General features: G+C 38.6%; 1 protein-coding gene across 2 annotated transcripts in view; it reads left to right on the top strand.

The window, feature by feature from the left end:
* The window catches only part of LOC113267901 (cytochrome P450 3A12-like), a 41,484-nt gene that overhangs the window by 15,261 nt on the left and 12,708 nt on the right, over nt 1–13,515 (top strand). For both annotated transcript variants that reach the window (XM_026516220.4, XM_057315222.1), the window contains exons 5-10: nt 897–1,010; nt 1,712–1,800; nt 3,121–3,269; nt 8,636–8,763; nt 10,016–10,082; nt 13,353–13,513. In XM_026516220.4, coding sequence (XP_026372005.1) covers nt 897–1,010; nt 1,712–1,800; nt 3,121–3,269; nt 8,636–8,763; nt 10,016–10,082; nt 13,353–13,513 — 708 coding nt within the window. The remainder of the gene's footprint in view (nt 1–896; nt 1,011–1,711; nt 1,801–3,120; nt 3,270–8,635; nt 8,764–10,015; nt 10,083–13,352; nt 13,514–13,515) is intronic.

The following is a 13,515-nucleotide window of genomic DNA, read 5'->3' as shown; positions in this document are numbered from 1 at the left end:
AGTCTTTCCTCACTGAGGTGATGTTAGCGGTAGGGTTTTTAGATGCTCTTTATTAAGTTGAGAAAGTTCCTTCTGTTCCTTGTTTGTGAGTTTTTATCATGAATGCATATTGGAGATACCCACTTTAAAACACAGCAAGAGTTTTGGAAGATGGAAGAAAGATTCGAGCTAAGTAGCTTGATAGGCCAGTCCCAAGCTGAGAAACAGGGAAAAGGTTTCCATGTGACTGTACCATTTCTTCACAATAACAAATAGATTCCTAATGTTTTTTTTAAAAACATTCCTAATATATTTTTTTAAAGTCAGCGTATCAAAACATCTGTTTTTCCAGATGCTCATGCTGTACATATATGTAAAGACAGAACTGGTCTGAGGCAACATGCAGTTTGCCAGGCTATCTGGCTGCCTTCCACCAATCCAATTCTACTCTGCACAGCTGAGGAGAATGTACTAGGTGTTTTGTTTTTTTTGCATGTGTATGTGTGTTTTGTGTTTTTTTTTTTAATTAATAAGAAAAAATCTCTTTTTCTATTTTTTATAATAATTTTTTATTATGTTATGTTAGTCACCATACAGAGAATGTACTAGGGGTTAACTGTGTGTATTCCTCTAGTGGTGTAATTTCTCTACCAAATTATTCCATACCGTGTTTACATTGAAAGGAGATGGAATATAAAGGCTGGAAAGCACATCAGGTGGCTCAGTGCCTCCTTCAGCCTTGCAGGAAGCTAGGCATTTGGGATAGATACCTGTTGAGCAGCTAGCATATGGCCTGCTACTAAGTAGGCCGTCACTAAATATTTGGTGAGTAGTTCATACCTATTGAACACATTTTCCACAAACTTTGAGACCCCCAAAACTCACGTAGGGCAAAATGTGTTTTTCTCTGACTCTAGTTTTTTGGTCCAGTGGGATTTATGAAAAATTCCATCTCTCTGTCTGACAATGAAGAATGGAAGAGAATACGAACATTGCTGTCTCCAACCTTCACCAGTGGAAAGATCAAAGAGGTAAGAAAGAAGAGGATTTCAATTAAAAAGTTAAGGAATACATCTGGGGACAGGTAGAAAATAAGAATATATTCCTTTTCTAGGGAGTAGTCTGCTATATTTGGGCTTCCTAAAAATGGTCTCTTCTCTTCCTGTCCTAGAAAAGACATGATAAGATTTGTCATTAAGTGTCTCTTACTCTGACTGATTTATTTTGCTTAGCATAATACACTCTAGCTCCATCTATGTTGTCACAAATGGCAAGATTTCATTCTTTTTGAAGGCTGAATAATATTCCATTGGGTATTATTGCCACATCTTTTTTTTTTTTTTAAGGATCTCACTCATATGTGGAATTTAAGAAAGAAAACAGATGAACGTATGGGAAGGGGAAAAAGGGAGGAAAAAAGGAGAGAGGGAAACAAGCCATAAGTGACTCTTAATGACAGAGAACAAACTGAGGGTTGATGGAGGGAGATGGGTGGGAGATGGGCTAGATGGGTGATAGTTACTGAAGAGGATACTTGTTATGATGAGCACTGGGTGTTGTATGCAAGTGATGAATTACTGCATTCTACTCCAAAAATCAATATTGCACTATATGTTAAGTGCAATTGAATTAAAAAAAAATGTACCTTACTGCTCCGTATTTGCAAAAGCCAGGTCATTCTAGGACTTGATTTTCCAATTTAACTTCAGGTGGTGGTGTATTTTGTGTGTAGATGTTCCCCATCATTGGCCAGTATGGAGATGTGTTGGTGAGGAACCTGAGGAAGGAGGCAGAGAAAGGCAAACCTGTCAACTTGAAAGAGTAAGTAGTAGTGCAGCTGCTGGGATTCCTGTTCTGTCACGACACTTTGCAGCTGCTGCCACAGAGCCAGATTCCCACTGTTGAGTTACTCCAGTGAACAAGCTGAAGTACGCATGTGGTGTTAAACTCCAGTGGGCCAGCCAAGACAAGGTAGCTCGCCTAAAAAGGCAGGGCAGCCAGGAGAGGAAGGATCGGCTCCTGCTTACAGGAGTGAGGATTAAATTATCTACTTAATTGTCACTTTGGTTATCCTGGAAGACCAAAATACATTCTTGAATAGAAGAAACAGAATCGTACCAAAGTTTTGAAAGTAGAATGTACGCAATGGTGAGAGGGGAAAGTCCTTAGTACATATTGGCAGGCAGTGGGTGGGGCAGGAAAGTTACAAGGTGGAATGGGAACAACTTAAAAACTTCATGATTTTTTGTGGATATTCGCAGAATGCTAAATATTAACTTTTACTGCGACTTTTCCTTCCTTCAATCTCAAAAGAGCAAAAGTGTGTACTACACAGAGTATGGGTAGGCTGGCCGTGTCATTTGTTGTCTAAATTTGGGTATTTTTTAATTACGCAGGCATAACAGGTGTACACTGGGTTGTCCTGTGAAAACTAGGGGCATATAATCACTTAGTTATGGGCTTCCATGAATCAATTTTGGAGTGATCTACTATTTTTTTTCTGGGAACATTCTTAGTTCTTACATTTTCCAGAAATGAGTGAGTCCTCAGGGTAATCTCAGATCACTGGAGATGAGAAAGAGTGGGTCTTTCAGGAGACTTAGCAGGGGTGTGGAGAAGGGATGGTGTTCCTGGCAGCACAGAACAGGGTGTTGGTGTTCTGTCATGTGCTGAAGAGGAATCAGCTCTGAGTGTAGATACTGTGGTGAGAGAAGATCCAGATCAATTTCACCTTTCTTGACTCCCTGAGGAAGGGTTAATTAGTCCACCATCTGTCCTGCTCAGACACAGTGCTTCTCCGCCTTCTACTGCCCATACTCACAACACACTACTGTAATTTGTCCAGCTTTGGGCTCTATCCCTCCATGACTGAGCTCCGTGAGCTCAGAGGTAGTTTTAACTTGTCATAGTGTCCCCATAACTCCTAGCACAAGGCCAGCTGCATCGTGGCATCTCATAAACACCTCATGAGGGAGTGTGATGGCATATAGACTCTTCAGATGATCCAGCAGCTGGTACTGAACGTGTGGCTCTTGTCTTGTCTGGACATCAGAATCTACGTGCACTTTTTGCTGCATGTATTGTATAAGGATACTGAAGAGGTGCTGGTTTTAATTATCCATGTCTTTGTTTCTCTCACAGCATCTTTGGGGCCTACAGCATGGATGTGATTACCAGCACATCATTTGGAGTGAACATTGATTCCCTCAACAACCCACAAGATCCCTTTGTGAAAAATGCCAAGAATCTCTTCAGATTTGAGTTCTTTGATCCATTTTTGTTCTTAATATGTATGTACACTATTGTTTTTTCTTTTCTTTTCTCTTCCCTTCCTTTTTTTCTTCCTCCCTCCCTCCCTTCACTTTTTCCTTTCTTTCTACAACAGCTTTATTAAGATACAATTCATTTACTATATATATTACCCTTTTAGAACATAAAATTCAGTGGTTTTTATGGCCTCAGTGTCTTATCAATGAAGGAATGTAGAAAATGTGTGTACACACACACACACACACACACACACACACCTACATAATGAAATCTATTCAGCCATAAAAGGAAGGGGATCCTGTATTTGTGACTATATGGATGGAACTTGAGGGCATTATGCTAAGAGAAATAAGTTAGAGGAAGACAAATACTGTATGATCTTACTTCCATATGGAATCAACCCCCCTCCCCAAAACCAACCTCATACAAAAACAAGACCAGATTTGTGGTCACTAGAGGCAGGAGATCGGGGTTGGGAATTGAATGAAGGTGATGAAAAGGTACAAAGTTTTAGTTATAAGATAAACAAACACTGGCTTGTAATATACAACAGGATGAGTATGGTTAACATTGCTATATTTTGTGTTTGGAAGTTGCTAATAAGAGAGTAGATCCCAGAAGTTCTCATCACAAGGATTAAAAATTTCTGTTTTTGTGAATACATGAGATGACGGACAGCTTATTGTGGTAACCATCTCTCGATACGTGTATGTCAAAGCATTATTCAGTACACCTTAACTTGTACAATACTGTATGTCTGTAAACTCAAACGGAAAAAACTGGTTTTGGCGCTTTCAAAAATATGTGCAACCATTACTATAGTCAATTATTAGACTATTGTTGTCAACTCAGAAATCCGTACGTTTATTTTTTTACTCTCACTACCTACTTTCCTTAGTCCTGAGCAACCAGTAATCTGCTTTCTGTCTTAATAGATTTGCCTCTTCTGGACTCTTCATACAGATGGAATCATAGAACATCTGATCCTTGTGGCTCCTTCCTTCATTCAGCATCATGTTTTAAGATTCATCCCTGTTGTAGCATGAATCAGGACTTTATTTCTTTTTATGGCCAAAAAATATTCCATTATGTGGACATACTGCGTTTTATTTATCCTTTCACCATTTGGTGGACATTTGGGTTGTTTCCAACTCTTGGCTATTGTGAATATTGCTTCTGTGAACATTCATGTACAAGCTGTTGTTTGAATACCTGTTTTCAAGTCTCTCGGGTATGTACTCGGGTGGAATTGCTAAGGTATGTAGTAATTCTGTGTTTAAGTTAATAAGGAACTGCCAAACTGTTTTCCATAGCTACACCATTTTACATTCCCAGTAGTCAAGTATGAAGGTTCTGATGTCTCCCCATCCTTTCCAACACTTGGTCAACCCTTTTCTGTCTTTTTAATGATGGCCACCTTCATGGGTGTGAAGAGTATCCCATTGTGGTTTTGTTTTGCATTTTCTAATGGCTAGTGAGGTTGAACCACTTTCCATATGCTTATTGGCCGATTTTGGTGTTATATCTAAGAATTCATTGCCAAATCTGAGGTCATGAACATTTACCCCTGAGTTTTCGTCTAAGGATTTGTAATTTTAGCTCTCATATTTGGGTCTTTGATTCCTTTTGAGTTTATTTTTGTATGAGGTAAGAGTTCAGCTTCATTCTTTTGCATGTAACCATCCTCTTGACTCAGCACCATTTTTTGAAAAGACTGTTTTTCTCCATTGAATGGTCTTAGAAACCTCAAAATTCCGCTGACCGTAAACACATAGGTATATTTTTGGAGTCTAAATTCAATTCCACTGATCTGTATTCCTCTCTCTATGCCAGTATCAGATTGCCTTGATTATTATAGCTTTGTGGTAAGTGAAACCAGAGTTGGAGTTCTGCAGCATTATTCTTTTTATTTTTCAAGATTGTTTTTTGGCTGTTCTGGGTTCTTTGCAATTCCATATGAATTTTAAATTTAGAATGCCAATTTCTACAAAGTAGCCAGCCAGGATTCTGATACAGAATGCATTAATCTGTAGATCAATTCGGGGAGTATTGCCATCTCAACAATGTTAAGGTTTCTGATCCATGAACATGTGGTGTTTCTCCATTTACACAGCTTCTGTAATTTTTTCAGCAATGTTCGTAGTTTCCAGAACGTAAGTTTGCACTTATTTTGTGAAAGTTATCCTTAAATATTTTATTGTTGTCGACGTTACTCTAAATGGAGTTTTATTCTTAATTTCACTTTCGGATTGTTTATTGCAGCAGATAGACATACAATTGATTTTGTGTGTGGATCTTGTATCCTGAAACCTTGCTAAGCTTTATTAGTTCTAAAGATTTTTAGTTCATTAATTCAGATTTTTCTTTCAGATTGGATGGTTATATAATTGTTTTTTTTTAATTATCTTATGTTAGTCACCATACAGTACATCATTAGTTTTTGATTTAGTATTCCATGTTTCATTGTTTCCTTCAGGTTTTCTGTATATAACATCATGTTATCTGATAATTCAGATTGTTTTACTTCTTTATTTCTTATATGAGTATCTTTTGTTCTCTTTCTTGCCTACACCCCCAGCTAGAACCCCTCGTACAGTGTTGAATAGAAGTGGCAGTAGAGACGTCCTTGTTTTGTTTTTAATCTTAGGGGGAAATGTCCAGACGATCACTGTTAAGTATGGCATTAGCTATGAGCTTTTCATAAATGCCCTTTATCAGATTGAGAATATTCCTTTCTATTCCTAGTTTGTTGAGTGTAATTATTACAAAGGGGTATTGCATTTTTGTCAATACTTTTCCACATCTATTGAGACGATTGTGTTGTTTTTGGTTTTTATTCTTTTGGCATAGTGTATTACACAAACTCACACTGCCGGCATAAATCCCTCTTGGTTATGATGTATCCTTCTTTTCATATGTTGCTGGGTTCAGTTTGCTAGTATTTTGTTGAGGCTTTGTGCATCCATGTCATAAGATACCTTGGTCCGTAGTTTTCTTTTGCTGTGATATCTTTGTTTGTTTTTAGTATTGCAGTAATACCGCCCTCATAGGATATGTCAAAATACTAGGTCCTCTTCTGTTTTTGGAAGAATTTGTTCAGAATTGGTGTTGATTCTACTTTCAATATTTGGTAGAGTTCACCTGTGAATTATCTTGAGTTGAGCTCTTTTTTAGGGTAGTTTCTTCACTACTAACTCAATTTTTTTACTTGTCTTTAAGATTATCTACTTTTTAGGTCAGTCTTCAGTTTGTGTCTCTCTGGGAATTTTTCTGTTTTGTCAAAGTTACCTAATTTATTGGCATGCTGTGGTTCATAGTATTCCTTATGAGATACCACCTCACACGAGTCAGAATGGCTAAAATTAACAAATCAGGAAAAAATAAATATTGGCGAGGATGCAGAGAAAGGGGAATCCTCTTACACTGCTGATAGGAATGCAAGCTGGTACAGACACTCTGGAAAACAGTAAGGTGGTTCCTCAGAAAGTTGAAAATGGAGTTATTCTACAAGCCAGCAATTGCACTACTAGGTATTTACCCAAAGGATACAAAAAGGGGCACCTGCATGTACACCAGTGTTCATAGCAGCAATGTCCACAATAGCCAAACTGTGGAAAGAGCTGAGATATCCATCGACATGGACATGGATGAATGGATAAAGAGGATGTGGTATATATACATACAATGGTATATCACCTAGCCATCAGAAAGGATGAATACTTACCATTCACAGTGATGCGGATAGAACTGGAGGGTATTATGCTGAGCAAAATAAGTCAATCACAGGAGGGCAGTTATCATATGGTTTCACTCATATGTGGAATTTAAGAAACAGCACAAAGGATCATAGGGGAAGGGAGGGAAAACTCAATGGGAAGTCCTCAGAGAGGGAGAAAAACCATGAGAGACCCTTATCTATAGGAAACAAACTGAGGGTTGCTGGAGGGGAAGTAGGTGGCAGGATGGGGTAGTTGGGTGAAGGGCATGGGGGGGGGCATGTGATGTAATGAGCACTGGGTATTATATGCAGTTGATGAATCACTGAACTCTACTGAACTCTGAAACTAATAAAACACTATGTTAATTAACTGAATTTAAATAAAATAAAATTTTAAGAAATGAAAAATCAAACTTTTTAAAATTTTATTATGTTAGTCACCATACAGTCCATCATTAGTTTTTGATGTGGTGTTCCATGATTCATTGTTTGCGTGTAACATCCAATGCTCCATGCAATACATGTCCTCCTTAATAAAACCTTTTTAATGTCAGTATGAATCTGCCCTTTCATTTCAGATGATAGAATTTGTTTTTTGGGTTTTTGGGTTTTTTTTTACATTTTGGGGTTTTTTTTAAATTATATACTGTTCTTTTTTTTAATATATATTGTGTTAGTCACCATACAGTACATCCCTAGTTTTTGATGTAAAGTTCAATGATTCATTAGTTGCGTCTAACACCCAGTGCACCATGCAATACGTGCCCTCCTTACTACCCTGGTGATGGGTAGTAAGGAGGTCAGATGATAGAATTTGAATCTTGTCTCCTTTTCTCTTGATCATCTAGCTCAAGATCTTTTAAAAGAATCAGTCTTGGTTTAATTGATTTTTTTCTATTGTTTTTTATTCTTCATTTCATGAGTTTCTGCTCTTGTCTCTTATTTGCTTCCATCTGCTTGCTTAATGTGCCTAAGACCTGTTTGGTCTTATCATTTCAGCATGTTTAAGATGGAAAGTTACGTCATTGATTTGAGATCTTGGTTCATTTTGAATGTAGACATTAATAGCAGTATTTCTCTCTGGTGACTGCTTTTGCTACATCCTATGAGTTTTGGTATATCATGTCTTCCTTTTTATCAGTCTCCAAGTAATTCCTAAGTGCCTTTTGATTTCTTCTTTGAACCATTGTTATATAGGAGTGTATTGTTTAATTTCCCCATATTTGTGAATTTTCTAATGTTCCTTATGTTCTTGATTTCTAATTTTATTCCATTGTGGTTGAAGGGCATACTATGTATTATTTGTATCCTGACAATAATTTCTTAAATGGCACAATTAATTAAAGTAACATATTATGGTCTGGTTTATCCAAAGAGGCTCTAGTCCAGAAGATAAAAGGCTAAGAGGTCCAGGAATGTCCTGTTCCTTTGGTCACTCCAGAGATGTCCAAGAGGCCACTGATCTCAGTGCTGGAGTGGTGGCCCTTATGTACGACTTGCCCTGGCTTAGTCCTTGGCTTGGAAGTTGGAAGAAAGTTCATAGAGGGAGTGACTCCTGGTTTGAAAGACTCCTGTTCTTTTACTCTTCTAATTGGTAGAGCAAAGTATAATTGCTCCAAGTAAATTTTGCATTTTCACTGTGCTTTCCTTTGTTCTTTCTCCTTACAGTACTCTTTCCATTCCTTATCCCAGTTTTTGAAAGATTAAATATCTGTGTGTTTCCAAAGAGTGTTACTGACTTTTTCACAAAATCTGTAAAAAAGATGAAAGAAAGTCGCCTCAAAGATAAACAAAAGGTAAATCCGTTGATGATTACATACAGTTTTTCATTTTTTGATAGTTGAGCTGTATATATCTTCTATGTGTTTTTTTTAAGGTAGGTAGAGAACTGCAGTATTCAGATCAGGAGAGTTCTATCGTTTTGGGCAGAATGAGGAAGGTGGAGGTTAGGGAAGGAGATGAGAAAATGAGCCAGAGAGACAACATTTTTTTTAAAAGATTATTTATTTATTTATTTATTTGACAGAGATAGACAGCCAGCGAAAGAGGGAACACAAGCAGGGGGAGTGGGAGAGGAAGAAGCAGGCTCCCAGTAGAGGAGCCCGATGTGGGACTCGATCCCAGAACGCCAGGATCAAGCCCTGAGCCAAAGGCAGACGCCTAATGACTGCGCTACCCAGGCGCCCCAACATTCAAAATTTAGAAATAAGCATGGAAATTACTATGTTACTGCATAAAATTTGGTGAGAGAAAAACTGCCACTCCCCTTCAACAAATTGTCAAAGGATAAGAATCACTATGTAAAAATCATTTTCTGGGTAGTATAGTTTTGCCAGATCTTATATATCAGAGATCCCTTCAAATCCAAGCCTTTACTTTACACATTCTCCAGTGAAGTTTCTATCAGGCACCTGGTGTTTAGTCGGTATTAAATTTGAGCCTGTCATAGGCTGGAGTGGGCAGGAAACTGCAAGATGGCTAAGCCCGCTTTGCCTTCCTGAGACTTAGCAGCCAGCATAAGGATGTGTGTAGGACAAGGATATAAGGCTGGGTACCCCAGGATGTCACTTAAGATTCTGCAAAGTTCTGGGAGGGTGGGGCATTGGAAGATGCTGACACAGAAGGTGCTGGTGGACTCAGCAGAGGTCAGGGGATTGATCTGGGTGGCCACTAATTAAGAATTAAAGCTGGAGGAAAAAAAGGACTGAAGTCAGGGACTTTCTCCTGGGCAAGCAGGAGTGACAGGAGAGGGAGCAGGCAACTCTTTGGCCAGGAAGCTGTGTTCAAAAGCCAGACAAGCTGAAGATCAGAGAGGGCAAGGACCAAAAATCAGTTGGACATGATGGCTGGATTCGTATCAGGGAAACATCCTGCTCTGCAAGTTTCAGAACTGGATGTTTTTGTTCACTGATGACTCAGGCAACACTATCAGACTTCTGGCCATTAAGGGGCTGTATTCTCAGGAAAGAAGTTAGGTACTGCACCCCTGATTTATTTCTGACTTCACAAGTGACATTTTATCATTGAAACTTCTCTTTCTACTTCCAGCACCGAGTGGATTTTCTCCAACTGATGATTAACTCCCAGAATTCTGAAGAAACAGACACCCATAAAGGTAAGCAAAGAGAGCTTCAGAGGGCCAGCAATGGGGAGGCTCAGGGGCAGGGGGTGGTTCTGAGATAGGGAGGAGGATTTTTAGCAGATGAAATTTCCACAAATTGAAGAAGGACACATATTCAGTTATAAATGGTAGACAGAACCACTTTCCAGAAGCATGCAGCCACAACTCTGTTCAGTACTTGAAGGGTAGCCATAAACAAGGCAGTCAGTGGTCTGTGGATCACCTACATCAGGACTTCTGGGCAGCTTGCTTCCAGTGTCAGTTCTCTGGTCAAATCAGACCCTCTGAATTGGAACCTCTGCCTGGAAATTTGCATCAGGTCTTCATCACATCAGGAGGCACTTGGCCCTAGTGTTGGTGACCTTCACCTGGAATACTTGGTTGAACTTGTGTTCACTGGCTTAATGTACTGTAAAGTTTTATTTTTTGTTTTGTAATTAAGTAACTGTGCAAGATCCCTTTGCGATTGTGTATAAATACTGTGTTTTTCTTCAAACATTCGTCTACTACTTATATTATCCATCTATGGTATTTGACTGAAACAATTATTACTATAGTGGCTTCAAAATGGTAACTTTTTAATTCCATCATTTCTTCCAAATTTATGAGTGATAGTCCATTATAAGGGAGCTTTACATTCTCTCATTAATTTATTTATGTCAGTATGATCTCATATATTGCTAACTTAGTCTCTTAAATCATTCTTTATTTAGATCCTCAAATTCACTCAGGTTTGTCTATTGGAAGCCCTTATAAGTGGGATCCTGTGTGCTTTTCTTTTCTCTTTTTCCTTTTTTTTTTTTTTTGAATAGGCTTTTTTATAGCAGTTTTAGATTCACAGCAATATTAAATGAAAGGCACAGAGATTTCCAGTATTCCCCACCTACGCACAGCCACCCCCACTTTCACAATCCCTCCACATGTGGTAATTTCATTACAATCAGTGTACATACAATGACACATTATTACCACTTAAGTCCATAGTTTAAATTAGGATTTATCCTTTGTAGTATTTCTATGGATTTTGACAAATGTGTAATGGTGTATATTCACCATTATAGTGTATAGAGTATCCTGCATCCTTTTCACAAATTATTTTATGAGCACTTCCTTGCTTCTGACATAAGATATTCTAGGTCTCCCTTCTATTTCCCCCAGTGAGCCTTGAAATCAGCCCTTACTTTAAGGAGCTCTGTTTCCTTTTACTGAGAATAGTATTTAGAAACCAAACTCTGGGGCGCCTGGGTGGCTTAGTCAATTGAGCATCTGACTCTTGGTTTTGACTCAGGTCATGATCTCATGGGTCATGGGATCAAGGCCCACATCCGCCTTTGTGCTCAGTGGGGCATCTGCTTGGAGAGTCTCTCCCTCTGTCCCTACCCCCACTAGCACACACATGTACATGCTTTCTGTTTCTCTAAAATAAATAAATGAATTTTTACCAAAAAAAAGAAACCAAAACCTGGGACCTAGGAGTGCTCATTGCTATTAGGGTTGCTTTTTTTCTAGATCCTCTCAGTAGACCAGGCTGATCACATCAGATATATTTACACAGGACTGAGAAACCTAAATATTCTTATAGCTCCATAACCAGTGATGTAGACATGCTCTCTCTCTCCCAGATAAAAGCCTTGATTTAGTTTCTTTCGATGACAGAAACATTCCCATCATGGTTAACTTCAACCTATCAAGGTTTCACAACCATCTCAAAAAATTCTGTATATTTAACAATTGATTCTGGAGAAAAAGGACAGCCTTACTCCACTACGTCACTAAAATATATCCGTACCTATGTATACATCTACGTCTATCTATCTGTGTTTGGTTCAAGAAATTTTTGTGATGAAGGAAGTACTCTGTATCTGCCCTGTTCAGTACAGTGACCACTGTACACATGTGGCTGTTGAGCACTTGACATGCGGTTAGTGCCACTGAGGGGCTGAAACTTAATATTGTATTTAATGTAATCAATTAAAATTTATATTTAAATAGTCACATATGGCAAATGGCTACCATATTGAACAGTAAAGATCTAAACTTTGAATGTCACTGGGTCCATGCTAAAGGAGGAAAGGTTGGATAGTTGAATTTTTCCACAGTGACATCACTGAAAGTATCACTTGAAAATCTGAAATCTGTAAACCTTTCTTTCACTTATGATATTGTTTCTAGTTGTGAATTACATGTCTGTTGCAGGTACCTTGTTCATTTCAGTGCTCTAAGTATCTAAAGGTCCTAATCCAGTTCCAGTCAAATAGATCAGAGCCTGGGTATGCTTAGTTTCTGCCAGGAGAAAATCGAAGAGAGACCAATTTATATTCAGGGTGGGGCCATTCGCTAAGCAAGGTGACATTCAGGCCATGATTGAATGAGCATTGCTATATCCACTCACTGGATTCTGTTTGTATTTCGTGCTGGCCAGTACCCTTCTATTGACACATTCTTTCTTATGCTCTTTTAATGGCATTAATTACCCTAGCATCAATCTCCCCTCTTCTAGCTTCTTGTCTGTGTTACAGTTTCTGTACATATCTGAGATTATCCACTTGAAGAGTAGTTCCCCAGGTCTCTTACCAGATACCTCTCAAAGGTATAATCTGTGCATCTCATCACATTTTGTGTAAACTCGGATTTTGATTCCATAGTTCTAGGATGAGGTTTGAGAGTCTGCATTTCTAATAAGCACCCAGACGCTGTAGATGCTGCTGGTCCATAGACCACACATTGAACAAGTTTATCTGTAGCCCAATACTGTTCTCTTAAGTTCCCGCTAAAACGTTTAGATAAAAGATCATTGAATTTTCCTGACAATTAAACCTTAGCATTGAGAACTCTCTCTCTAAAAAAAAAAAATTAAGCTGTAGAAGAACGTAAATTTTGCCTGGGGAAGAAGACTAGCCTGTGTTACTTATGGCTAAAGTACTTTTAGGACTCTTCAGGGACAGACTGATAACAGTGCGTATATGAGACAGAAATGCCATCTCCTGAAATTACACACTTGTGTTGGTGGGGAGGGTGGCGTGAGCAGAAACAGATGGCTAAGAATAGTATAGACCTTGGGAATAAACAGATCAAGACAACTTTCGCCTCTTCCTGGCTCTGTAGGATAGATCTCAGAGTGCAAACCACCCCTAGTCTGATTGCAAATTGCTTTTACATATTTCCCCCAAGGGATTTGAGAGTTTCATTTGGATATCTTGTCATCTAAACTGTGATGTTTTGCATTCACCAGCTTTAGCTAAAATGTCTTTCTTCTCCTCTTAGCTCTGTCTGATCTGGAGCTTGTGGCCCAATCTATGACCTTTCTTTTTGCGGGCTATGAGACCACTAGCACTTCTCTTTCCTTCTTTGCCTATGAATTGGCCACTCACCCTGATGTCCAGCAGAAACTGCAGGAGGAGATTGATGCGACTTTCCCAAATAAGGT

The sequence above is a fragment of the Ursus arctos genome, unplaced genomic scaffold (assembly GCF_023065955.2).
Source record: "Ursus arctos isolate Adak ecotype North America unplaced genomic scaffold, UrsArc2.0 scaffold_2, whole genome shotgun sequence".
Taxonomy (NCBI): Eukaryota; Metazoa; Chordata; class Mammalia; order Carnivora; family Ursidae; genus Ursus; species Ursus arctos.
Note: the sequence above shows the minus strand (reverse complement) of the source record. Positions and strands in the feature narration are given on the sequence as shown.